Raw genomic sequence first — 25,260 nt, forward strand, 5'->3', positions numbered from 1 at the left:
ACTCAGTATCACACTTTTGCTCATATTGACCCTTCTGCTAGAAGTACACTACCTACTACTTTTCACTTACCTAAACTCTGCCCGTCCTTCAAGGTCTGGCTCAGATTTCACTTTAACCAGAAAGCCTTCTCTAGGAATCCAAAAATGAGGTGTGTAAAACAGAGAAAATGAGAGAGAGGACGGTATAGAAGAACATGACTTATTTCAAGTTCAAGTTGGAAAGATGACCTACTTCCTTTCCCTCCCAAGAACCCACTTAAATGACGGAGTTCTCGGATCCCTCAAACGGTTCTCCGCTTCCTCCACCTGGGGTCCTGAGCTCCTTCCCAGGCGGCAACCTCAGTGCTTCTGGATCCGGGAAAGACCGGCCCCTTTCCTCGCGCTTTCGCGCGTCTCGGCCACTTCCGGTAGCTAATGGTTCCAGAGCTCCCCGGGCCGGCCTTTGCGGCCGGGTAAACGCAGCCGTGAGCTGGGCCTAGCGCCAGGGGCTGGACACCGCCAGGAGACGAGGGCTGGCAGGTGAGTGCCCAAGTGAGGGCGACGCGGATGGTGTTCTCCATCGGGTGGGACCGTCCGGGCTGGGATTGGGGTTAGGTATTTAAGAAGCAGTTCAGAATTAGGGTAATTGTTCGCATTTCGGGAAAACCCATACACAACAGCAATAGTTGCTGCACTGAATTCATGAAGATAAAATACCAGTCAACTAATTTAAGCAGCTTTGAGGGGAACAAATGCTGAACATGATGCATTTTGATGAACAAAAAGACTTAACGGCACTATTGGCCTAGCCTAATACTAACAGTATTTACTATGTGCCAGGCACTGTTCTAAACCCAAGACATTTGGTCCCTTCTGTAATTCCTACTTTTTGAGGTAGACATCATGTTACCACTGTTTTACAGATGGGGGATGTGAGGCACAGAAAATGGACATGCCAAGGTCATATAATTAGAAACAGAAAAAGCAAGGATTCATACACAGGCAGTCTGCTCTTAACCTCTGCTCTACTCCCTTCATTGATAACCTGATTTTATCAGTTTAGGAAATGTGCAATCCAGAAAAAAGTTTGTACTGAGACATGTTATTATAGCGGTGTTCTGAATGAGGTTTGTTGACAATTTCTGTCTAGACAAAGAGCTTAACAAAGGGTGCCTTCCACAGAGAGTTTTAAGGAGAAAAGAATACAGATTTTCATTTCACAAATTAATTAGGCCCCCACACAATTTCAGAGTCCCTTTTCCTGTTCCATTTCTCTCTAGATTCTTCTCTGTTCTTATTTTGTTTCTAAGTTAAATCATTTGAAATTGCTGATATTTGACTGTACAAAAATGGAATTTCAAATGTTTAACCCAGTATTTAAACATCTTTTTGTGTGAGAATTTAGGGGTCTATACCAGTCTTTCCTTTTAGCAAATTGCTCTGGCTTTATCTCCAAAATATACCTTGAATCTGTTTATTTCTCTTCATGTCCACTTTGGTCAGTGCCACTGCCTTCTCTCATCTGGGTTACTGCAGTAGGCTCTTGACTGGTTTTCTTCCGCTCTTTTCTCACTCTTGGTTCCCTAAGGGGCCGGAAGGATTTTTTAAAAAGATAAATCAGATCATGTCCTTCCCTTCCAGTGGTGCCCCATGCTTAGAATACATACCGCCTGCTCACCTCTTTAGCCTAACTTTATACCACATTTCCTTTAATCCAGTGCTTTAGACCCAATGACTTTCTTTCATTTCCTGTAAACACATCAGATTCATTCCTACCATACAGGCTGTATTAGTTATTCCCTTTGCCTGGCATGGTCTTCTGCAGAACTTCCCAAGGCTGGACATTTATATTTCAGTTAAAATGTCAGCTCTCCAGAAAAGCCTTTTCTGATTACTTGTAGTAGTCAGTCACTCTGTTTCAATTCATTGTTTATATTCCACATACTGTTAATCCTCTTTGATATCTGTCTTGTCTCCCTTTACTGTAATGTAGGCTTATATAAGTAGGGATCTTATTTATCTTGTTATATCTTGCTTTAGCCCCAATACCTAGAAGAGAGGGTTGGCACACAGCATGCACTAAGTAAATACTTATTGGATTAATGAATAAAAAGAAATAGGTATAAAGTCTTTGGCATAGCAGAACTTAGCTGTACAGAACTGAGGTGGTTTGGAACATAGTGAATGGGACCTGCCCTGAGAATGAGATCTTGATCAGTGTTGTCTAATAAATAGGAATGTAATGGGATCCACCTATGTAATTTTAAGTTTTCTAGTAGCCACATTAAAGATGTAAAAAGACAGATGAAATTAATTTTAATATATTTTATTTAAACCAGTATATCCAAAATATCATTTTAAAATCTAAACTTATAAATGAAAGTTAATACCTTTTTTCATACTAAGTCTTTGAAAGCCAGTGTTTACACTTATTACACATCTCAATTGTTACTAAATTTTCATTGGAAGTACTTGATCTATATTGAGATTGTATAAAATTCAGTGGAAAAAATAGATTCCTATACCTAAATTACTCTAAACATACTTAAAGGTTTTCCAATAACTAAATTGAGTATCAGTTTTTAGGTTTAAATTAAAGTGAAAAAAAATTTAGTTCCTCAGTTGCATAGCCATATTTAAAGTGCTAAATAGCCACATGTACATAGTGGCTAATGTATTGGACAGCACAGGTAGTTAAAGGATAAAATGTCTGTTCATCGTTGGGTCAAAAGGGGCACAGGAGAGGGTAGTATCAGAAGTATGGTAGAGGGAAGAAGGTCTAGAAAAATGCAATTCTAAGCTCTTTATACAGGTCACATTTGAGGACAGATTCCTCTGGTGCTCAAAACTAAGTAAGGTATGGCTTCCTAAAGTAGACTACTTTAGCATGTGTGCTGCATAGATTGTAGGTATTCTGGGAATCATTTTGTGGAGTAGTAAAATGGTCTAGCAGTGCTGGTCATATATATTTCTAAGTTGAATCTTATATGATGTGGAACAGTCATGGAAATCAGGTTATTTTCCTATAAAGCAGTGATTCTTCACTAGGCTGGTGGTGTAGGGGAAAGATTTTGCCTTTCAGGGAATATTTGCATCTCTTAAGAAATTCTTGCTTGTCACAAGTTGGGACTGCTGGTGGCCTCTAGGGGTAGAGGCCAGGGAAACTGCTAAACATCCCACAGTGCAGAGACAAATCCACAAGGAATTGTCTGGGTGAAAATGTCAGTAAAACTAAGGTTGAGAAACTGTGCTCTAGAGGATTTGAGTAAGGAAGACTGAGAGATCTATTCTTTTAGAATCTTAATCTCTCTTGTGATATTACTAAGGGGAGAACAGGTTGTTTTGAAGCATTTCAAAGTTTCTAGTAGGTTTTCACTGTTGATGGACTTTTTGATTAGACAATAAAGAAATAATTTCATGCTTAGGATGAGACTGTAGACTCAATAAAGATAACAAATAACATGTGCATGTATGACTCAATGACCTTGGGATAAGCTGATTTGTTCACCTTTGCATGGCTTGTGACATGTGCCCCACTGTTTCAAATATAATTGATGTCAGTATTAGAGTTGTCACCCTTTTCTCTTCCCCTATCACCATCTTTTGTTCCTTTCCCTATACCCTTATTCCTTTTTTATCATTGTCTTTTCATTCCATCTCTTTCTCTATCTTGTTTCCTCTCTTCACCAGTGCCTGTGCATACCTCTGACATCCCCTCCTCCCCAACCGTCAACCATTTCTTCCCTTCATAGTTATTGGTTCCCCATTCAGAATCACCAGTTTAACCACCACCCCCACCTGTGGCTGAAAGAACTGTCCCCATACTCCCTTTAGGTGCCTCTTAACTGTCACTGTCTGTTCTACTAGTTCATGATAACTACAAGTTCTTGCCTCCCTCCAAAAATGATGGGAGAAGTGATGCATGTTTCACAATTTGAGCAACTGCCATGTTTAGGGTTCTTTTAGAGCAGGTGCCATCATTCCAGGATGGCTCTCTGCTAGAACCCAGTGATTCTGGATTACAGTGTCTAACATATAACATCTTTGTTTCCAGAAATTGTGGCTGTTGATTGGACTCAGAGCTCTTCTTTCCAACTGGTTGCATCCTCATCAATATTTTGTGGGTTTCTAGACTCACTAGGGCACTGACTAATCCTTCATAGTAATAACAACTAGTTAGATCTCCTTTAACATCATGCCTCCTTTGCCTTATGGCAGCAGTTATCCCAGGTCCCACTGGACTTTCTTTTATTGCCACTATCACTCCAGGCTGTCTCTGCCCTGAAATCTTTCTGTACCTCCCTGACTCTTATCCTTGCCCTCTGGTCAAGATCAGATGGTAGACGCTGTGGTAACAATCTGGAATCAACATCAGACTAAAAAAGGTAGCATGGTCTCAATGCTCCAAACTACTTTTCATGTTAAGACTTCAAGGGTGTACAACTCTAAGACTAATTTAGAAATAAAAGGAAATTTTACTCAGGTAGATTCTTTGGTGCCAGAGAAATTTTTAATGATGATTGAAGCTTTGCCTACATTTAGGATACTCAAAGTCTCCAAGGTAGATTTCTTTGATAACTAATTAGGCCTGAGTGGCTAAAGAACTTTTGTTACTTACACCATATTAGTAGAGCTTATTTGCTATATGAATTCTTTGATGTCTAATAAGGGCTGAACTTACACGGAAGGGCCTCCCACACTCATCACATTCATAGGGTTTTTCACCTGTGTGGATTCTCTGATGTTGAATGAGACCTGTGCGCCCACTGAAATCTTTCCCACATTCTTTACATTTATAGGGTTTCACCCCAGTGTGTACTCTATGATGTCCAATGAGATGTGAGCGTTGAATGAAAGATTTTCCACATTCATCACATTTATAGGGCTTTTCTCCAGTGTGCGTTCTCCTGTGTTTACTAAGGTCTGAGCTATGACTGAAACTTTTCCCACAGTCATCACATTTATAGCATCGTCTTTTCCTCTGTTGCCACTCGAAAATGCCCTCACTTTCAAAAGCATCTTTGGATTCAGGATACTGAAGAATATCTTTGTTAAGTCTGTCATTTATCTTCCCAAGGAATTCCATGTCTTTGGATTTATCTTCCTTCTGGGACAAGTCTTCAGTTTTAGTCTTGGTTTCATCACCTGTAACAAATGTACAGTATACAAATAGGTCCTATTCTAGGTTTGAGAAGCAAGAAACCCATGGAATAAAGAACATGTAGATGTTATAAATATGTTATAAAAATGAAAAATCACATACAATGCGCAAATTAGATAACTGGCACCATCAAAACATATATTGGAAATATAGGGAAGAAATTTATGAAGAGGCCACTAAGGATGACATCAGAATTATTATTTGGGAATAAATTAGGAGAAGAAGAAAAAGCAAAAATGTGGACAGGGCAATCATGTGCAAATGCAGAGTGGTAAATGGGAACTCCAGATATGCTAAAGATAATTAAGAGGGATAAACAGAGAGATTAGAAAACAAATAAGGGGAGGGAGGTATTTTGGGAGAAATTTAAGGGATCTGAAACACAGGTAGTAAGTGGGAGTAAAACCAAGTAAAAGTGATTGGAGAGGGTAATGGGATGAGGGATTTGAGAGGAATGTACTGAGTAGGAACCATCAGGAACACATTATTATGTGTATAAATAATAGCTAAAAGTGGAGAGAAAACATGCAGGTCAGTATAAATAGAGGGAGGGAGATAAGCAGGAAGTGACAGTAGATGGTCTGGCATATGTTCTGGGTTGAATCCTTTCTTCTGAAACTGATGTCCTCGCCATCATCTCTTCTTGTCTAAATCCTAGCTTGGTGGTTCTCAAACTTTATTGTGCATCAGAATCATCTGGAAGGCTTAACAAAACAGATCACTGGACTCCCTACCACCAGGGCTTCTGATTTGATAAGGCTAGAGTGCAGCCCAGGAGTTTGCACTTCTTGGTATGATAGATATTGCTGGTCTAGAGACCACACTTTGAGAGCCACTGACCTACCTATTATTCAAGGTCCATCTCAAATGCTGTCTCCTCCAGGAAGTCTTCCCTAACCTCCTAACTTGGATATGCTCTTTTCCCTCTTCCTGATCCCATATCCTCAACCCCAAGCTTAGCATGGAACTTGACACACAGAAAGTACTCAATAAATTTTATAAGGAAGTAGGTGTTTTAATGATTTGGAGGGGGTAATCCTATGTGGTCTAATGTTGGATGTCACCTGTTTGATTGTGCTGAAACCTCCATCTCAACAGGTCTAGGAATCCCAACTGTGCAACAATCATTTAATCACATGGTTTTCAGTGGTTCACTCGGCATGACGGGAGAAACAGCAAGAGCTGCCAGAACATTTCAGTGCCTGGGCTGGGTGTGGAAAACACTGGCTCTGGACTGAGTGAACTCCACTTTTCACTGTCATCACAATGTCCTCTTGCTACCAAATCTTCCTCAAATCTTACTTTCCTCCTTACAATACATATTTTTAATCAGGCAATAGATTTTCTAAAAAAAAGTTTGGTTATTTGCTCTAAAATGATGTTGTTTTGGAATCTAAATAACATTTTATCTCTGGCTAGAATTACAAGGACTGGATTAGAGCCAGAAGGTCAAGATTTCAGTCCTGGCTCTACTGGTAACTGTTTAAATGTTGGCAGATCATAACCATTTGGTTCCATATCACCTCTGTACCCTCCTCCTTACCTATTGTTTGATCAGATGAGGAAATGTATGATAAAGCATGTGGAAAATTATAATGTGTGGCAGAAGTATTGCTAAGTTAGTATTAGTAGGTTAATGATCATTAAGCAAATCATGCAAGTTAGAGATACCACCATACCATTAAGAAAGTGTTTTCAAACATTGACATCTTGGCTCAGCTGCTTCTTTTTATATACTGGAGGCACTAACAGTTGGTTTTTGGTGGCTTACTGATGAAGATGAGTATTTTTTTTAAAGAACACAAAGAATTGGCACTTCTGGTCAGTTACTACCTTCAGAGGAATCGACCAATCTTTAGGATGAATCTCTCTCCCACGACTTCAAGAAAAGTCTGGAGAAATCCCTCACCAGGACTTCAAAAGAATTAAAAAAAATATATAGGGTTAGCAATTCAAATTATAACCCTCTCCATTACATCTGCAATTGAACAATGTAAAGAAAATTGTATGGAAACTGTCAAATGTGAACTTTTCTCATCTCAGGGACCTGCAGTTTACTTGGCCAACTGGAGTTTCAGGGCTCTGTTGATGTATCTTTTCCAATTGCCAGCTAATCCTGGGCTAATATGATATTAGGAGATCCTGTTTCAGAACTGACAAGATTAGGATTGTCAGTTCTTCTGACAATTTTGCATCTTCTGCCAGGGCTATTCTTCCAATTTTATTTTGGCACATCCATGAATTGCCTTATCATTCCAGATGAGCCCAGTCCTGCTGGTCACTGGGATGAGGATATGTCCATAAAAACCATCTGATTACCATATGTACAACTTGCTTGACAGTCTAGAGGGAAAGGACAAGGTTAAACGCTGAGTGAAGTGAAATAGGAACAAAGTTAGGGAGACTATCACTTACTGCTACCAGAGATTCAGTGTTGTGGGTTAATAGCATATCCAAAAAGTTTCCTTTGAAATACCTAACAATGTGTTAGAAAGAACTGCAAGACACTCAGTTCTCCAAGTTCTCTCATATATGAAGATAATTCTGTATTAAATGACCTCAATTATAATTCCAAGTTATGTTTACAGGGATGAGTTCCATTACCCTAGCCAACAGATAATATTCATAATCTTGCTGATATGGATAGAATGAAAATTTTAAAACAAGATCCTGCATAAAAAAGTCTATTTAACAATAAATTTATTTTAAAAGACATTGGCTTTATTGGGTTATTATCATGATGGTTTTAAAAAATTGTTCTGGACTAGTAGGCAGGAGCCCCAGCTCTCCCTCTAACTCCTATGGAAACTTGGAAAAGTCACAGCCACTGTGGGTATATCTGTTCAACTGTAAAATGAGGATTTGGACCAGATATTATATTATTTTAATAAAGTTGAGAGGCATTTCTTCAAATGTATTTGTTGTGATTTCTACAGGGTTTGTTTTGTGTGTGTTTGTGTGTGTGTGGTGGTTGTTTTGTTTTTTCCTTGTCTGTTTTTTGGTGGGGAGCCTGGTTGGGGGGGATACATAGATTAAAAAAGTTGCCAGGGTAGTACTTTAGAAAAAAGTCATATTCACATTGCTCAATGCAGACAAAATGGACTTCCCTAAGAATCCACAGGCGTCACAGGATAGCTAGATTTCATGAGGCATCTTTCAGTAGATTAGATTAAGAAAATACAATTCCTATTTTAACTGCATAGTATTCCCCTGAAATGTTATTTCGGTAGCAGCACATATGTAAACCTCTACAATTTTAGGTATAGGAAGTATGTATTTTTCTGGACTTACACTAATGAGAAGCAGAGTGAAACTGTCCAGAAGTATTTGTATAAAAACATAAGGAAAGACCATCTAGAATTTAAAGTTTTGCACAGACAAGCCATTAATCATCATAATAATAACCTCTGTGTTCTACACAATAGAATTTGGTATGTTGACATGTTAATTATTACTGTGCACTGTAAGTGCATGTCCTGTCGTCTCCCAAAGGTGAGGAGAGAAACTTATTATATGGCTTCTTACAGAACTTAAGTGAAGATTCCACACAGTTAAGCTTACTAAAGCTTATTAAAATGGTCTGTATCTTTCAGCTTCTACCTCCTGAAACTCCTGCCCATATGACTCATTAAAAAATAGCACCTAAGTCTAATGATAAGGTCAAGGGAGGAAGGGAGATAAAATCTTCCACAGTGAAGTGAAGGACAAGCAGAAAAACTTAAAAAGGAGAAGAAGAAAATGAGGAAGCTCATCTCTAATCTAAGGAACCAGCTCTTCCTTCATATATACAAACGCCTACACCTTACCATTCCTTTGGGCCTCCCCAGATTTCTGCTCCTGCCAGGTCTTCTTGGGATGCAGCTGGATAGTCAATGACTCATGTGGCCTTCTCAAGGGGGCCAACTTGTCCAAAAGTGCATCCTGTCTTTCTGAATTGCCTGGAACCTGGGAAAAATGAAGTATGTTTGGGTGTGTAAGGTAGATTTTGTGAAAGAACGGAAAGAACTTCAGAGCAAGATCAGATGAAGCATGTTCCAGGAACCAGGGCCACAGAAAAGAGGACAAATTATCATTCAATTGCAAATGGCAATAATGACTAAAAACGAAGAGACAGAGGCTAATCTACACTTCAGGACACTAGGGAATAAAATTCAGTGTCTCTAACAGTGATCTGCAGAGGCCCAGAATCATAGTCTTGGGACTTGAGATACTTTAAATATCATCGAACTCAACTTCCACCAAATGCGGGCATTTCTTCTATAACTAGGATAAGGAAATGGCAACCCACTCCAGCACTGTTGCCTGGAAAATCCCATGGATGGAGGAGCCTGGTAGGCTACAGTCCATGGGGTTGTGAAGAGTCGGACACGACTGAAAGACTTCACTTTCACTTTTCACTCTCATGCATTGGAGAAGGAAATGGCAACCTACTCCAGTATTCTTGCCTGGAGAATCCCAGGGAGAGAGGAGCCTGGTGGGCTGCTGTCTGTGGGGTCGCACAGGGTTGGACACGACTGAAGCAACTTAGCAGCAGCAGCAGCTTCTATAACTATGTGGTCCAATATGATAGCCACTAGTCAAATGTGGTTACTGAGCACCTGATATATAGCTAATACAAATTGAGATACGTAAAATACATACCAAATTTTGAAAACTGAAAAAAAAGAATGTAAAATACCTCATGTTTAATATTGATTGCATGATTACATATTTTGGGTAAATATATTTAATTTCACAAATGTGGCTACTAAAAATTTAAATTACATACATGGCTCACATTATATTTAATTACCATTTATTAAATGTATATTTAATAATAGGTATTAAATGTGAATGGGACAATTAGACAGTGCTGTTCTCCAATATCCTTGTTATCTACTTGAACCCCACCTTGAAGGGGAGTTTTTTATTACAAGGTAGCCTATTTTTCACTTTCATGCATTGGAGAAGGAAATGGCAACCCATTCCAGTGTTCTTGCCTGGAGAATCCCAGGGATGGCGGAGCCTGACGGGCTGCCGTTTATGGGGTTGCACAGAGTCGGGCATGACTGAAGCGACTTAGCAGCAGCAGCAGCAGCCTATTTTATGTATGTGCTGTGCTTAGTCGCTCAGTCGTGTCCCACTCTTTGCTACTGTGTGGACTGTAGCCCACCAGGCACCTCTGTCCATGGGGATTCTCCAGGCAAGAATACTGGAGTGGGTTGCCATGCCATCCTCCGGGGAATCTTCCCAACTCAGGGATTGAACCCAGGTCTCCCACATAGCAGGCGGATTCTTTACCATCTGAGCCACCAGGGAAGCATTTTGTGTATAGGTAACCATGAAAGAAAATACTTTGTTTTCCTCTAACACCTATTTGCCTTCCTATAGCTTCTCACGGATCCTAGCCTTCCAAACTGACATAGAATCAGCCTAGTGTCTCTTTTTACTCAGTCACACTTCAGTTATTTGACATGGGCAGTGTCAGTCCCTAAGCCTTGTTCTTCTCTAGGGTAACAAATTAAAATATTTTCAGGTATTCTTGCATATGCCTTTTGCTTTGGCTGGGTGCATATACCCTGAAAAGTGAAATAAACTGAAAGTGAAGTCGCTCAGTCGTGTCCAACTCTTTGCGAGCCCATAGACTGTTGCCTGTCAGCTCCTCCATCCATGGGATTTTCCAGGCAAGAATACTGGAGTGGGTTGCCATTTCCTTCTCCAGGAGATCTTCCCTGACCCAGGGACTGAACCTGTGTCTCCTGCATTGTAGGCAGATGCTTTACCGTCTGAGCCACCAGGGAAGTCTATTTACCCTGAAAACTCACAGCCAAATGACCACTGCCTTCCCACCTGCTTTCGAGGTTCATCAAGCTCTCTCTCCAGATCCTCCAGCACAGTCACTGCCTCCTCTCCAGTCTCTGGATGGTGTGCCTGCACCCATGCTTGCAGGTCCCTGGGGAGAATGCTCAGGAACTGTTCAAGCACCAGCAGGTCTAAAATCTGCTCTTTTGTGTGGCATTCTGGCCTCAGCCACTGGCGGCAAAGGTCCCAGAGCTGAGTAAGAGCTTCACGGGGTCCAGGTGCGTCCTGATAGCAGAGCTTCCTGAAGTGCTGCCTGAAGTGTTCCCTTCTGTGAGGACTGGACTTTTGTGAGATGGAGTCCTGTCCCCTGTAATGGTCTTCCGCTTTAACTATTAGAAGTCCTTTTTGTTCTTCAAGTTCCAGAAATGTGGTCATTCTGGGCTGTTTTCAGGAGATTAATCCTCTATCTGGGACTGAGTCAAGGAGAATCTCTCAGAATCTTGTCTCAGAGAAAAACCTATTGCCATAGAGAAATGACAAAAACTGCTGTGAACACAAACACTAATAAAAGGAAGCTACCAGAACTGAGTAAACAATCTGATATGTGTGTTAGTTGTTCAGTCATATCCAACTCTTTTCGACCCCATGGACTGTAGCCCACCAGGCTCTTCTGTCCATGAGATTCTCCAGGCAAGAATACTGGAGTGGGCTGCCATTCCCTTCTCCAAGGGATCTTCCCGACAAAGGGATTGAACCTGGGTCTCCTGCATTGCAGGCAAATTCTTTACCGTCTGAGCCACCAGAGAAGCCCAAACAGTCTGATATGAGGCTGTAAATAAGAATACTGTAGCAGGAGCATGAATTTGAATCTGGGCTGTTGTGTAATTTAAAGCAAGTTACTAGATCCTCATCTGTAAAAATTCTCAGGTTTCTCATAGGGTTAATGTGTAGATTAAATAAGTAGGCAAAGCCCTTGGCCTGGCAGCAAGCATTAAGTAAACGCTGAGTATTAATAACTTCGTTAAAAGGCTCGTTCGTTCCACAGCCTGAGGTGGACCAGTCCGTAGGATTCAGTGGTTGTGGGGTACATGCTTCAGTTCAGGAAGAGGGTTATAAGAGTACCCTCGCAGAGCAACTCACAATCAGTGTTCCCCTTTAGCTCCGTTCTCCGGGCATGTCGGCCCTAGCCCTCCCTCGTAGCTCTTTCTGGAGGGGTTGGTGGGGTCAGCCTGGAAGGGGGAGGTGTGGGGAAGGGGTTGCTGCTTAGCACAACTGTGCCCTGTCCCCTCCTCCACTTAGGAGCCGGGAGAGACTCACCTCACGCCTGGAGGAACAGGTGCGACAGCTAGCGTCCTTTGGGGCGGCCCGAACAAAGACTGACCCACCAATCGACGCTCCGCAGCTTTCAGCCAGGCACTTCCGGGCCGCTCTAGGAAGCCTCGCCTCGGTGGAGCTAGTCAGTTCTAGCTCGCGGAGGACCCCACTTGTGAACATTTTACTTAGGGGACTTATGCGCTTGCTGAAGTTTTCTTTGCTTTTTTTTTTAAAAGTTCCCTCTCAAATCTTTTGACTCAATTATTAAACAATATGACTATGTAATGCATTCACAGGGTTCAATATTTATAAAGAATTATAACCTATAGTGGAAACGAATCTGAAAAAGAATATATATATGTAATAACTGAATCACTGCTATACACCTGAAACTAATACATTGTAAACTACACAGGTGCGCGCGCGCGCGCGCGCGCACACACACACACACACACGCACAGACGGTAGCAGTTCTGCAACTTTTCTTTTTCTTCTAATTGATTCTGGAATTTGTACATAAAAGACTTCTTCCATTTTGCTCTTTTTTCTTTTAAAGAAAAATAATCACATAGGGTTGAATTATTCCATAATTTATTGATAATGATCCTGTTGATGGTTATGTAGATTGTTTTCAATCTTTTCTTTTTCAATAAATTACTCTGCACATAACTTCTTGTGTATAAGGGTATATCCATAGTATATATTTCTAGAGCTAAGGATTTACTAGAGCTCAGAGTTGGAGCATTTGTATTTTTGTTACTGCCAAATTACTAATCTTGGAACCCACTTGTGATGTTAACCTATACTTGTCAACATAATGTTACAAAATATTTTGATCTTTACCCAAATGGGTAAGAAAGCTTAGGTGGTTTTTTTCCTTCTTTCACAAATATTGATTATTCACCTACCATGCCAGGCAATGTTCTGCAAGCTGGAACTGTAGTTTAAAGCAGAGCAATGCCTTTGCCTTCATGGAACTTATAATTCTTGGGGGAGGGGGGTGGTGGCAGAAGGGAGGGCGAGAGAGGCAGGCAATAAACAAACAAGAAAAATATGTGTTAGGTGGTAGATGTTAGTACTCAGGAGAAAAGAAAGAAAATATGGCGTTTGGGATGAGAATGAAGTAGTAATGTAATTCTAATAGGGTGGTCACCAAGGACCTCACCAGTACACTGACTTCTGAGCAGACTCAGGAAGATGAGTAAATGAGCCATCAGGCGCAAAGGTGTTTCTGGGAGAGGGTTAGAAAATACAAAGGCTGAGAGTGAACTGTGTTTGAAATAATCTAAGAACAGGAAGGAGATTTCTATGTCTGGGGCTGAAGGAGCAAAAGGGTGTTTGGAGTACCGAGAGAGAAATGTGACTGTCTTGGGTGAGTGCAAGGATATTACTTTGTACTCCAAAAGGAGAAGCCATTCAGAATTTCTGAGCAGAGGAGTAGCATGATCAGATTTAGGCATTAAAAAGATTTCTCTGCCTGCTGTGTTAAAGATGAACTTGTAAGTGTGAAACTATTGCTACCATGGAGTGGGGAAGGCCTTTCTAAGTGTGGCATAAAAACCCTAAAGACATAACTGAAAAGTCATGAAGAGTAATATGCCACACATCTCAAAGACACAGGGCTGATTTTCCTAATAAGCAAAGATCTCTGAAAAAGAAAAGAACATGAACAAGCCAATAGAAAAATTGGCAAAGGATGTAAGTCAGCATTTTTAGAACACAATTATTGATAGACAACAGACTGTTAAAACATATTCAAAATTGATACTTAAAGAATTTACATTAAAACAATGAGATTTTTAAAATCCTGAAGATTATGAAAGACAAAGATTGATAATATTCATTACTGAAAAGTGTGTGGAAATAGAGGCACTATTAGTTGTAAATTTTTGGAAGGCAAGAGCTGTTAAAATTAGTATGTCCATACCTCTTGATCCAGCAACTTAGCTTTGAATTATCCATATAAAATAGCTTTACAAATGTTTGAACTTGTACACAAACATTTTTTATATTGGAAAACCCAAACATCTAACATTTGGGAATTTAAATTTCTATATGCCCAATCATTTTTAAAAGTAAAAACTACAAGATGCCAAAGGCATATGAGTAAACAAACAGTATATGGTATGATCATTTTTGTAAAATAATCATCTTAAATGTGTTCTCAATGATTATCACTTGGGATAAACTCACAGAGAACCCACACCTTTTTTTTTTTAAATACTATATTTGTTTTAATTTTTTTTAATAAAAACCTAATACTGGTATAAACAGAAAAAGATATTTGTTTTAAACCTTATTTTTCACAACTTACAAATAATTTTCCTGTTTGCAATCTCTCTTTTCTCTCTCTGAAATTCTTTGCCTGACAAGTTATCCTGTAAAAGAACGTAACTCTTTTAAGATGAAGATCAGATCCAACTTTCCTGTGCTTCTGAAGGGTAAATATAAGTAATCAAGTAAGCCTAGGTGGAATATTTAGAAAGGGTGTAGAAATGAATTATCAAGTAAGCTTTATAAAATTTAGACAAAGGATAACCCCTGCTCTGCATAATATGTCCCGCATAGCCAATTGAGCAAGTAGAAAATCTAGAAAATGCTTAAGTATTTCTGTTCCCCCTTCAGTGCATGATAGACTATTAGCATGTCTCTCCTCCCTTATTTAATGTTTGTTCTGTCAAATTCTTTTACCAGGTTTTCAAACACAAACCTCACTATAGGCCATGAACTTCCTGAGTAGCTCTGAGTAGTCTTCAGATACCCCTGGCTCCAGTCACTTGTCAGCTTCAGAGAATCAACTCACCAGTCCCTTGGAGCACTGGGTGTGGTTGAGTTGAGTGGTTGAACAACAGACAAAATGAGGCTTCCAACCATTGTCATGGATATCCTGTTAAAATCCTGTCTCTACTATTGGCTTAGGTATGTCCTTCCTCTACTGGGATAAAGCCTCTCTGACCTCTTTACCAAGATGTAAGTCGACAGTCTGTGTATGACAAGGAGAGCCTTCCCTCTTCCCCCTCTAGTTATATCTCCCAGAAAGACTAACAAACAAAACAAAGCAAAATAAAAACCCAGAAAAAATAGCTGACAACTTAAAAAAATCAGTACTTGGTAGATGTATACACTCACTTGCTTTCATTATTTAAACAGACAGAAACAAAATGAACTAAGAATTCAACTCAAGAAATCAGAAAAAGAATGAGGAGGAAACCCCCAAGGAAAAGGTTAGAGAAGAAATCAAGATAAAAGAAGTAAATGAATTAGAAAATAGAAAAAGTCATGTTAATAAATAAATCTAAGAATGAAATCTTTGTGAACAAGCCCATAAAAACATCAAACCCATGGTAAATCCAACTGAGAGAAAAATTATCAATGTTTCCTCATCAGATAATATCAGTATCTCATCAAATAACAGCAGGTGAGAAAATAAGTATGCTACCGAAATTTTTAAAAATCTTAGTGAAAAATCATTAGTTCCAAAATTCATTCAAGAAATTGATAAATCTAAGTCAATACTAAATAACTGAAAAAAACCAAACACAAAACTATTAAAGAATCATCTCCAGGAAGGCTCAGATATTCTGTAGCATTTTAATTTTTAAAAAGTTTACATGTATAGATGAATTCTGACTTTTCCATTTGGAATATAAAAGAAAGAAAAGGAATCTATTTTCATCACCTATATGCAGTTACTGTTGACATTTTGTTGTCATTTACTTCCAATTTTTGCTATTTTAAATGTTTAAAATAGTTGTGTGATCTTATTCTATAAACATTTTAGTAGGCTGCTTAACTGTAATATAATAAAACTTTTCATTTTAAAAATTATCTGTAGACACTATTTGAGATATAATAGTGCTTGTAGAGGAGATGGAAAGTTTACATGAGATATATAATAAGGTGCTTGGTATAGTGTCTGGGACACTGGCGTTCAACAAATGGTAGCTACTATCGTTATAGTTTGCAAAGGGCTTTTCCTTTTGCAGATATGATTTAATTCATAATGGGTATTACTATCTCTCAACATGCTTTTTCCTCTTTAATGGAACAGGCAAGCCTGGAGGCAATAGGAGTATTAAGTGGCAAGATCCTGGATCTAGTCTGAAAATAGAGCCAAGATAACGATTTGTGGTTGGTTAGGTGGGGGAGAGGGGCTTCCCTGGTGGCTCAGAGCTAAAGAATCTGCCAATGCAGGAGATGCAGGTTTGATCCCTAAACTGGGAAGATCTCCCGGAGAAGGAAATGGAAATCCACTCCAGAATTACTGCCTGGAAAAACCCCACAGACAAGAGGAGCCTGGCAGGCTACAGTCCATGGGGTCCCAAAGAGTTGGATATGACTTAGTGACTGAACAACAACCATGCATCCCAGAGAGGTCAAGAATATATTATTGCTCCTCAAGAGAATCCTTCTGCTTTGTTGGTTTTGCTAAGAAGGTAGAGTCCAGGCTGAGCAGAGTTCAACAAGTTGGGGCTTAGGTGTGGTAGAGAAAAGAGAAGTGTCCTGTGTCTCAAATCTCAGAGACCCACACAGGGCCAGGGTCCTGAGTGGTTTGTAAAGACATTAGGGAACACAGGTTCGGTTCTTTCATATGAGGGATTTGGCCTACATGGCATGGAAATAAAGGATTGATTATTACTATGAAGTCACTGGGAGATCCATGATCAAAGCAAGTACTCCAGCCTCTGCAAATCTTCAATCTCCCCTTCATGTTTCTTTACAGATTGCTTTTTCACTTATTATGTTTTCACTCATTTTGCTTCCATTTCCTGTTTGAAGTTTGTTTTTCTAATGTCTCCGACCTTTCCCCCTTTCCCCTAACTTCTCTTTGCTGCTTTCCTTCTCTCAGTTTATCCCCGTCTTTCCCTTTCTTAGCTGCTTTTTCTTTTCACCCCTCCCCATTTGCCCATTCAGACCTTATCCCACTGCTTTCCCACAACTGCTTCTATTACTGAATGCTTCACATTTTAATGGTTCTCTTCTCCAAATGATCTCTACTTTTAGACCTGCAGTTTTTCAATTTTTCACTTAAATGTTGATTTGCTTCATATGTGTTTTTATGTTTTTCATCTCACCTGATTAACTGGTCTCTAAAATTTGGTTTGTTGTTTTTGTTGTTCAGTCGCTCAGTTGTGCCTGACTCTGCAACCCCATGGGCTGCAGCACACAAGGCCTCCATGTCTTTCACCATCTCCTGGAGCTTGCTCAAAATCACGTCCATTGAGTCGGTGATGCCATCCAATCGTCTCATCCTCTGTTATCCCCTTCTCCTCCTGCCTTCAATCTTTTCCAGCATCAGGGTCTTTTCTAATGAGTCAGCTCTTTGCATCAGGTGGCCAAAGTATGGGAGCTTCAGTATCAGTCCTTCCAATGAATATTCAGGGATGATTTCCTTTAGGATTGACTGGTTCAATCTCCTTGCAGTCCAAGGGACTCTCACAAGAGTCTTCTCCAACACCACAGTTCAAAAGCATCATCAATTCTTCGGCACTCAGCCTTCCTTATGGTCCAACTCTCACATCCATACATGACTACTAGAAAAACCACAGCTTTGACTAGACGGACCTTTGTCAGCAAAGTAATGTCTCTGCTTTTTAATATGCTGTCTAGGTTTGTCACAGCTTTTCTTTAGAAGCTATTATTATTGACTTTCAATAGATTACCTATAAATTCTATCTAAAGAAAATTTTAAAGTGGCTTTCCTCTACCTTCAGGTGCTCAAAAGTTACATTTTAAAATTTATTTAATCTAAATCTTCAAACTGTATTCAGAGAAATCTTATTTGGGAGGCCAATATATAAAACTAATTAAAGTGAAGCTGTTTTAGTGGTAAGGGACCTAGAGCCCTGAAGCCACCTTGAGAAACCCTTAAGGCAGTGGTAGGGGTCACACAGGCAAAACGAATGAAGGGAGGTATATAAGACAGTAGGAAGCTGTGCGGCAGTGGGGACCATGTCCCACTAGACAATAGTCAGCTCTAGTCAATTGTTCCCACATGGGAATGTGGTGCCTGGTGTTGCCCCATCATGTATTTTTGTAAGAGAATCTGGAAAGTCAGATTTTATGTAAAATCTCTTTAAGTAGTGGCAATAATTTTATACTACCAAGAGATAATGATACTTTGTGAGAAAAATGCATGCACAGGCTAAACAGAACCCATTGGCCTGTTTGCTCTCTCTGGTTTAAGATGTGAAAGGTCACTGGGAAATTGCAAGATAAATCCCTAACCTATCCTACCCATGCAAGTCATAGTCCATTCCAATATTACAAAATGGCTTTTGTAGTACACAATATTTCTAGTGTATATAATTCATAGGCTAATATATTTTATCAAGCTAATAAAAAACTCATAGTTTTTTTTTTTTTAAGTGTAGATCAGATGTTAATTCTAAATTCATACTTTAGGCCAACTCCAAAAAAAGGGGAAGAATAGAAAGGGAAGGAGAAAAGAAACAGTAGTAATCTCTAAAATCTCGTTATATGTCTAACAGAACATTTAGATTGCTGGAGCCACTTGCCTCAGAGAAGAAAAGTTTCAGAATAATGAAATGAACCCTTCCAATGTCCTAGTTCATCACATGATGTGCTTAGTGGCAGAACATCAGTGTCTTGTTTGGTAAGCTGTCAGATGCTTGTCTATCTCAGCCTCTGTAAGTATTTCTGAGTGACTGCTGAAATTGCAATAGTGATCACAAAGTTCCCTGCATCTAACTGTGCTTTTTTTGATGTCTCACAGGAATGAGCATAGATGGAAAATTCTACATAACTCTGGACATTACCAGGGCTTCTCTTCAGTGTGGATTTGCTGATGTACAATGAGGTGTGAGCTCTGCCGGAAAGCTTTTCCACACACATGGCATTCATATGGCTTCTCTCCAGTGTGGATTCTTCGGTGTCCCAGAAGATGCGAGCTATAGCCGAAAGCTTTCCCACACACATCACACTCATAGGGCCTCTCTCCACTGTGCATTCTCTGGTGTCCAACAAGAGCTGAACTATGACTGAAAGCCTTTCCACACTCATCACATTCATATGGTTTCTCCCCACTGTGGCTTCTCTGGTGATGGAAGAGGCCTGAGCTCTGGCTGAAGCTTTTCCCACACTCACTACACTGGTATGGCTTCTCTCCAGTATGAACTCTCTGATGTTGTATCAGATGTGAGCTCAGACAGAAAGCTTTCCCACAGTCATTGCACTGGTATGGTTTCTCTCCTGTGTGGGTCCTCTGGTGTCGAATAAGGCCCGAGTTGTAATGAAAAGCTTTCCCACAGTCATGACACTGGTATGGTTTCTCTTCTGTGTGGGTCCTCTGGTGTCGAATAAGGCCTGCGCTGTAATGAAAAGCTTTCCCACACTCATTACATTGGAAAGGTTTTTCTCCAGAGTGGATCCTTTGATGCTGAACAAGATGTGCCCTGTAATAAAAGCCTTTCTCACACTCATCACACTGATGTGGTTTTAACTGGCTATGTATCCTCTGATGGTCAGTAAGCTGTGAGCTCTGAATGAAAGTTTTGCCACATACATTACATGCATAGGATCTCTCTCCAGGGTGGATTCTTTTATGTCTAATGAGGCTTGACTTTAGAGTGAATCTTTTCCCACATTCATCACACTTATATCTCCTCTCATTTGAAGTGTTTCTCTGATATCTTTCCATCCATCCTTTATGTTCTTGGGTTTCTCCACATTCAAAAGCCTCTCCGTTGATTTGGTCTGATAACTTTTCTTGGGATTCCATATCTATAGTAAGTTCCTGCTTTACATCCAGTTCTTCTTTCTTTATTCTTATCACATCATCTGAAGTAAAAAACACAGTATTCAAATGTCACTGAAATATATGGGAAATAAAATGAAACATTTATTAGACATACACAGCTTCAATATACTAACAAAATGATTTCACAACATTTGAAGAGGAAATTGGGAGATGGCAAAGGAAGAGAAGATTAGCAGCCACTGGACGGGGAGGGAGTGATTTAAGAAAAGAGTGGAGAAAAATCAGGGAGGATGAATAGGAATCCAGTGAATAATCACTGTAAACAATAGAAGATCTCAGATAAGAGTGGGTTCATCAGGGAGGCCACAAGTTGGGTAGAGAGGGATGAAAGAGCAGAAACTGTGGGAGTAACAAGACAGGAAGCCAGCAGTGGCAGGTATCAAGATGGAACCATAAAACAACTTTGTGCAGAGTGTTCTGAGGACTAATGGGAAGACCTTTAGGAATATTAAACGAGATATGAGCCAAAGAGAAGTATCACATGTCCAAACATGCAGAACAAGGAGATTAGACTTTAGACACACAGGGTAAAAGAGAAATTGCTTTAGTTCCCAGAGACATTATTACTCTTCTTACAAAGAACACTGGGAATCTGTCAAACCTGAAACTACACTCTGTGGGTCATTTGAGACTGAGATTCTCAAGAAAACAGCATTAACACAGAGAAGGTTCTTTAGCAGACCCTAGCCTCCCATCTGACCTTATCCAAGGAAAGCATGATCCCATAATTCCTTTGCCTGTCTTTCCTACAGAAGTTCCTCTGAGTAGAGTCCCAACAACCCCCACTCTTTCAGAGTGAGAGATGTGGCCACTTCCTCAATGATCAATAGTTTCTGAAAAAATAAGAGAGGTTATTCCATTCAAGCCATGTTCTCCCTGCTGCTGCTGCTGCTAAGTCGCTTCAGTTGTGTCCGACTCTGTGCGACCCCCTAGACGGCAGCCCACCAGGCTCCACTGTCCCTGGGACTCTCCAGGCAAGAACACTGGAGTGGGTTGCCATTTCCTTCTCCAATGCATGAAAGTGAAAAGTGAAAGTGAAGCCGCTCAGTCGTGTCAGACTCTTAGCAACCCCATGGACTATAGCCTACCAGGCTCCTCTGTCCATGGGATTTTCCAGGCAAGAGTACTGGAGTGGGGTGCCATTGCCTTCTCTGGTTCTCCCTGCAGTAATCACATTTTTAGGGCCCAGAGTAAAGAGCAGAATTTATAACCATGCAGAAATAATGCAGGGAAAAGTGGTTTGCTTTGTGTGACAAAAGACGCTAAATGAAGGAAAAGACAGCTTGGAGACAGTCACACTGGCTGTCTTTCAAACCCACCAATTTCCTTCCCACTTGGTTTTGCACATGCTCTTCTAGCCTACAATGCTTTCTGACTCTACTATTCACTTGGTTGATTCCTATTCTACTTTTAGGATTAGTTACCATGTTATTTTCTTTAAGAGAACTCTGACATACCTCTCTCCCCATATACAGTCTATCACAGCATATTTATTTGTGTGGTTAACAATCTCTGTCATCAGATTGTTATAAGCTCCATGAAAACATAGATCCTGTCCACTTTGTTTATTACACCCAGTGCCTTGCACAGTGCCTGGAATATAACAGGTACTTAATATACATCTGCTGAATGATTCTAAGGTCTCCAGGGGAGCTATATGACCTATGTGTCAACACTAACCACAATCCTGTTGGTGTTGAGGGTCCTTAAGCTGGATTTCCATGGTGTGAGGCTGGAGATATCCTGCTTTCTTAGCTGGATCCAGAGGTACCGATGTCTCAGAAAGCACTTCCTGCGTCCAGACGTGGATTGAAACCTGAGGATAAGCAAGCTCATTTAGGCAAGTGAAGGGCCCACAGAGTAAATGATCCCCAGAGATCCCACAAAGGACCAGCCTGGATGCCCACTTCCCAACTCTGTCCCCACTGAGCATAGGGCCCTTTCCTATCTGCTGGCCTGATTAATCTAACTTCCTCTCCAAATCTTCCAGCATAGCCACTGCCTCCTCCCCACTCTCTGGATTGCTTCTGTATCCAGTCCTGCAGCTCCTCAGGCAGTATGGTTGAGCTGTGCCACCACCACCAAGTTCAGTGTCTGCTCCTTGGTGGATATTTCAGGCCTTAACCACTCATGGTAGAATACCCAGAGCTGGTACAAGACTGCAAAGGGCCAAGGAGTCTCTTGGTAGCAGAACTATGGGAAGAGGTGTTGGAATAACTCCTGGTTGTTTTGGCTGCTCTCTTTTGGGCCAGATCTCTTATTCCCAGCATGCCCTTTTTTATTAGTTACTTCAAAGAGCCCTTATTGACTCTTCAGGAACCTCTAGAAGGAAAACAGTGGTCATTCTTGCTCCAATGGGCCAAGAGGAGGATTGCTGCTACAAGTGTTATCCTTTAGGGCACACTCCTAGGGTTACAGAAACCACAGTTAACAAGATATATATATAGGAAGGCCGATTCAACATTTGAGCTCACACACTAAGTTTAATCTTTCTGTTCTAGAAGAAAAAGGAAGCTCAACCCCAAATTAAAGAGAATTCAATAAAGAAAATGTAAAAAATAAAAGTTTAAGGCAATTCATACCTTTTTCTAAATAGGAGAAGGAATGTTTGTCAAGAGACAGCATTTTTGACAATACTGGGAATATTGTTGGATCCCTTTTTCCTCCAAATAACAGCAAAACAATTAGTTGATATGGCCAAGCTAAGTTTATTCTTATGAGAGATGGAGAGCACTTTGATAGTCTTGCTAGTACCTCCTAGGGGAGAAGGCAAAATCAGAATATTTATGAGGTTTGAGGGGCTTATGGCAGATCTTTCAAGGCAGGATAAGGATTGGGCAAGGATAGTGATACAGTAGTATAGGTGAAGATTTTCAGTTGAAGGTTTCAAAAAGTCTAAATCCTATCTATTGAAAGTTGAAGTGTTTGATGTTCACATAAATGGATTGAGGGGCAAGTTGTTAAAACACATAATTAAAAGCAACTTTTACCTTTTAGGGCAAGTAAAGTTATGTTGATAAAGAAATAGAATAGTGAAGGCAGTTGAATACTAAAATTATGTTAGTGTATGTAGCAGGCTGTGTGGGTGTAGATGCTTTTAGTTTTCCATGTAATAGGAGACTTAAGCAGGGCCTATGGCTTTAGGGAAATGTGGACTAATAACTGATTAGCATGGTGGGCAGTGATTAAGAGCATAGGCTTTGGATTCCAAAAGACCTCGGCTTGAATCCTGTCATGTTTTCTATATGTGGTAGCTTAACATCTCCAAACTTGTTTTCCTCTTTGTAAAAATACCTTAGAGGCTTTTAAACAATATTTTATTTTGAAGTAATGTTAAACTTACTAAAATTTTTTCAAAAAAGGTACACAACAGTCCCTATAACCGTCACTCAGCTTCCCCTAATATTAACATCTTACATAACCACAGCACAATTCCAAAACCAGAAAAATAATGTTACAATGCGATTCACTAAACAGCAGACCTTATTATATAGCGTCGTTTTGAGAATAAATTAAATTCAGTGCCTGGCACTTAGTAAGACCTCAGTTTAGAGTGCTGCAGTTACCACTGTGACTTGGTCACCCAGGCATGACGCAGGCGGCAGGTCTGCGCTGCCAGGCATGACGCCTCGAGCTCAGGTACACTTCTAGGTTGCCGGACACAGAACAGAGGTCCATGCAATGAGGCCCTCTAGTGCCTTCTCTGCACCTAGCATCTTTTACTCACTGGGCAGCTTTGGTAAACATCTCCACTTTCCCAGCCATAGGAGAAAGACAGTTTCAGGAATAACTCAAGATAAAGGATATGGAGCCCACTTACACATGTTGTCTTCCACTAGTTTAAAGCTTCGAGCGAATAAGACAATATAGTAAGTTAACCAGCCGGACTGCAAACCCCTTTCCCATTTACAGCACTGGAACACACGGTGCCCCAGCCTCGGGAAGTGTTGACTGTCTGTGTATCCTTTAAGCCACAAGGACCTGGCTGACCATAAAAGGCTTCTGGGAGTAGGTGGCCGAGTTGGACAAACGGATGGCCCTCATAGAACTCCTCGGGTTAACATCAGTGACCCAGGAGTCCGAGTCTTAGAAACTTTCTGGAGCGCCGGCCGACAGCGGGGCGGGCTCCTGTGGAGTCTCCGCCGGCACTTCCAGCGCCGGCAGAGCAAGGAAGTGACTCTCCCGACCCGCGCCCGACCGACCTGGGGGTCCCGCCGCGGCCTCCGGCTGTCTTCCCGCCAGTCTTATCCCGGCCCAAGGGAGGCGGCCGCCCTTACCGATCCAGCCCCACGGAGCCTCAGACCTGCCGCCAGCGGAAGTGCGTCCGCGAACCCTGCCCGGCCGTGCGCCCCCGCTTCCGGCGGCTTTGGAGGAAAGGTCCGATCCGTTTAGTGTGACCCGAGACCCCCGCGAGGTCTGCACGTGGGGACACCTATGTCTGTGACGTTTTGATTCATAACTCTCCTCCTCTTAAAAAGAGGATCTGAACGCCAGCTCCGCGGCTTTGAGTTCCTAGGCCCTGTCCTGTTCGGGGCGGCGGGCGGGGACATTCCCTGGCGCGCTTCCCCTCCGACTACCACTTCTCCGTTCCTATTCACTGACCCGAGTACTCGCGTCCTCCCTGCCAGCCTACCTCTCTGGACAGCATCCGCCACTCCGTCCCGACCTCCATCAACTTGAATATATTTACCAGGCAGACACATAGCTCAACCAGAATGTGTCCGCAGCATTGCCATCAGCACAATCGCTCAGTCTTGACCCGCAAGGAGAGGAAGGGAAAGGAGAAGGATTAAGGCATATTGATGAGTGCGGTGTTGTTCGTTCGATTTACAACCCGGAAACAAGCAAAGAGCAAAGTGCTCTGCCCAAGTTTGCATAGCCAGGGACAGAATGCGCACCACGCATGCGTGACCCAGACCTGTCCCGGGATCCCTGCAACGTGGCAACAGTGAGGGCTGCAAAGCCAGAGACCACCACTGCTCAAGTTAAAATGACAGTTTCCAGGCTTAATGTGTGACATTTAAAAATGAAACTGTTACAGGGCTCTTTCAGCTGTATGCAATGTAATGTTGGTTAGGAGCTGTTCAGTACTATAATAGGCGCCAGGAGTACAGCGAAAGTATAGGAAGGAGATGGTTCTTGGCCTAAGAAGCTTACAGTCCAGCTGGGGACGCGGACTAACTAGTGTTAGAAACTTCTGATATGGAGTTGGGCAAGTTGTATTGGAAACCTGAGTTCTCCGGAT

General features: G+C 41.1%; 1 protein-coding gene across 22 annotated transcripts; it reads right to left on the reverse strand.

Annotated features, from left to right (window-relative positions):
- Positions 1-1,065: 1,065 nt before the first annotated feature.
- Positions 1,066-24,857, reverse strand: ZSCAN16 (zinc finger and SCAN domain containing 16). Of its 22 annotated transcripts, XR_014062901.1 has the most exons (7): positions 12,239-12,299; positions 10,970-11,438; positions 8,947-9,085; positions 6,820-7,054; positions 4,987-5,124; positions 1,658-2,028; positions 1,443-1,562 (listed from the first exon to the last, which is right to left on the reverse strand). XR_014062901.1 is itself a non-coding variant. In XM_081523046.1 (5 exons), exons 2-5 carry the CDS (start codon positions 11,354-11,356, stop codon positions 1,549-1,551), a joined length of 678 nt encoding a protein of 225 aa, XP_081379172.1. In that variant the 5' UTR covers positions 11,357-11,438; positions 12,239-12,299; the 3' UTR covers positions 1,066-1,548. The 22 variants fall into 22 exon arrangements, 17 of the variants coding, with proteins under 17 accessions (XP_081379172.1, XP_081379174.1, XP_081379173.1 ...); XM_081523046.1 differs by lacking the exons at positions 1,658-2,028; positions 6,820-7,054 and having other exon boundaries at positions 1,066-1,562; XR_014062902.1 differs by lacking the exons at positions 1,443-1,562; positions 1,658-2,028; positions 12,239-12,299 and adding an exon at positions 17,311-19,151 and having other exon boundaries at positions 4,471-5,124.
- Positions 24,858-25,260: the final 403 nt, after the last annotated feature.

This window comes from Giraffa tippelskirchi, chromosome 8 (assembly GCF_054371585.1).
Source record: "Giraffa tippelskirchi isolate mGirTip1 chromosome 8, T2T-mGirTip1v1.2.pri, whole genome shotgun sequence".
Taxonomy (NCBI): domain Eukaryota; kingdom Metazoa; phylum Chordata; class Mammalia; order Artiodactyla; family Giraffidae; genus Giraffa; species Giraffa tippelskirchi.

Coding starts and splice junctions, on each gene's coding strand:
- ZSCAN16 (XM_081523031.1), bottom strand. CDS start 24,687: ATGGAGGTCGGGACGGAGTGGCGGATGCTGTCCAGAGAG. Junction 21,832..24,648: donor GGCGGATGCTGTCCAGAGAG/GTAGGCTGGCAG, acceptor GCTTATCCTCAG/GTTTCAATCCACGTCTGGAC. Junction 4,887..19,041: donor TCACACCTCATTGTACATCA/GCAAATCCACAC, acceptor TAGTAAACACAG/GAGAACGCACACTGGAGAAA.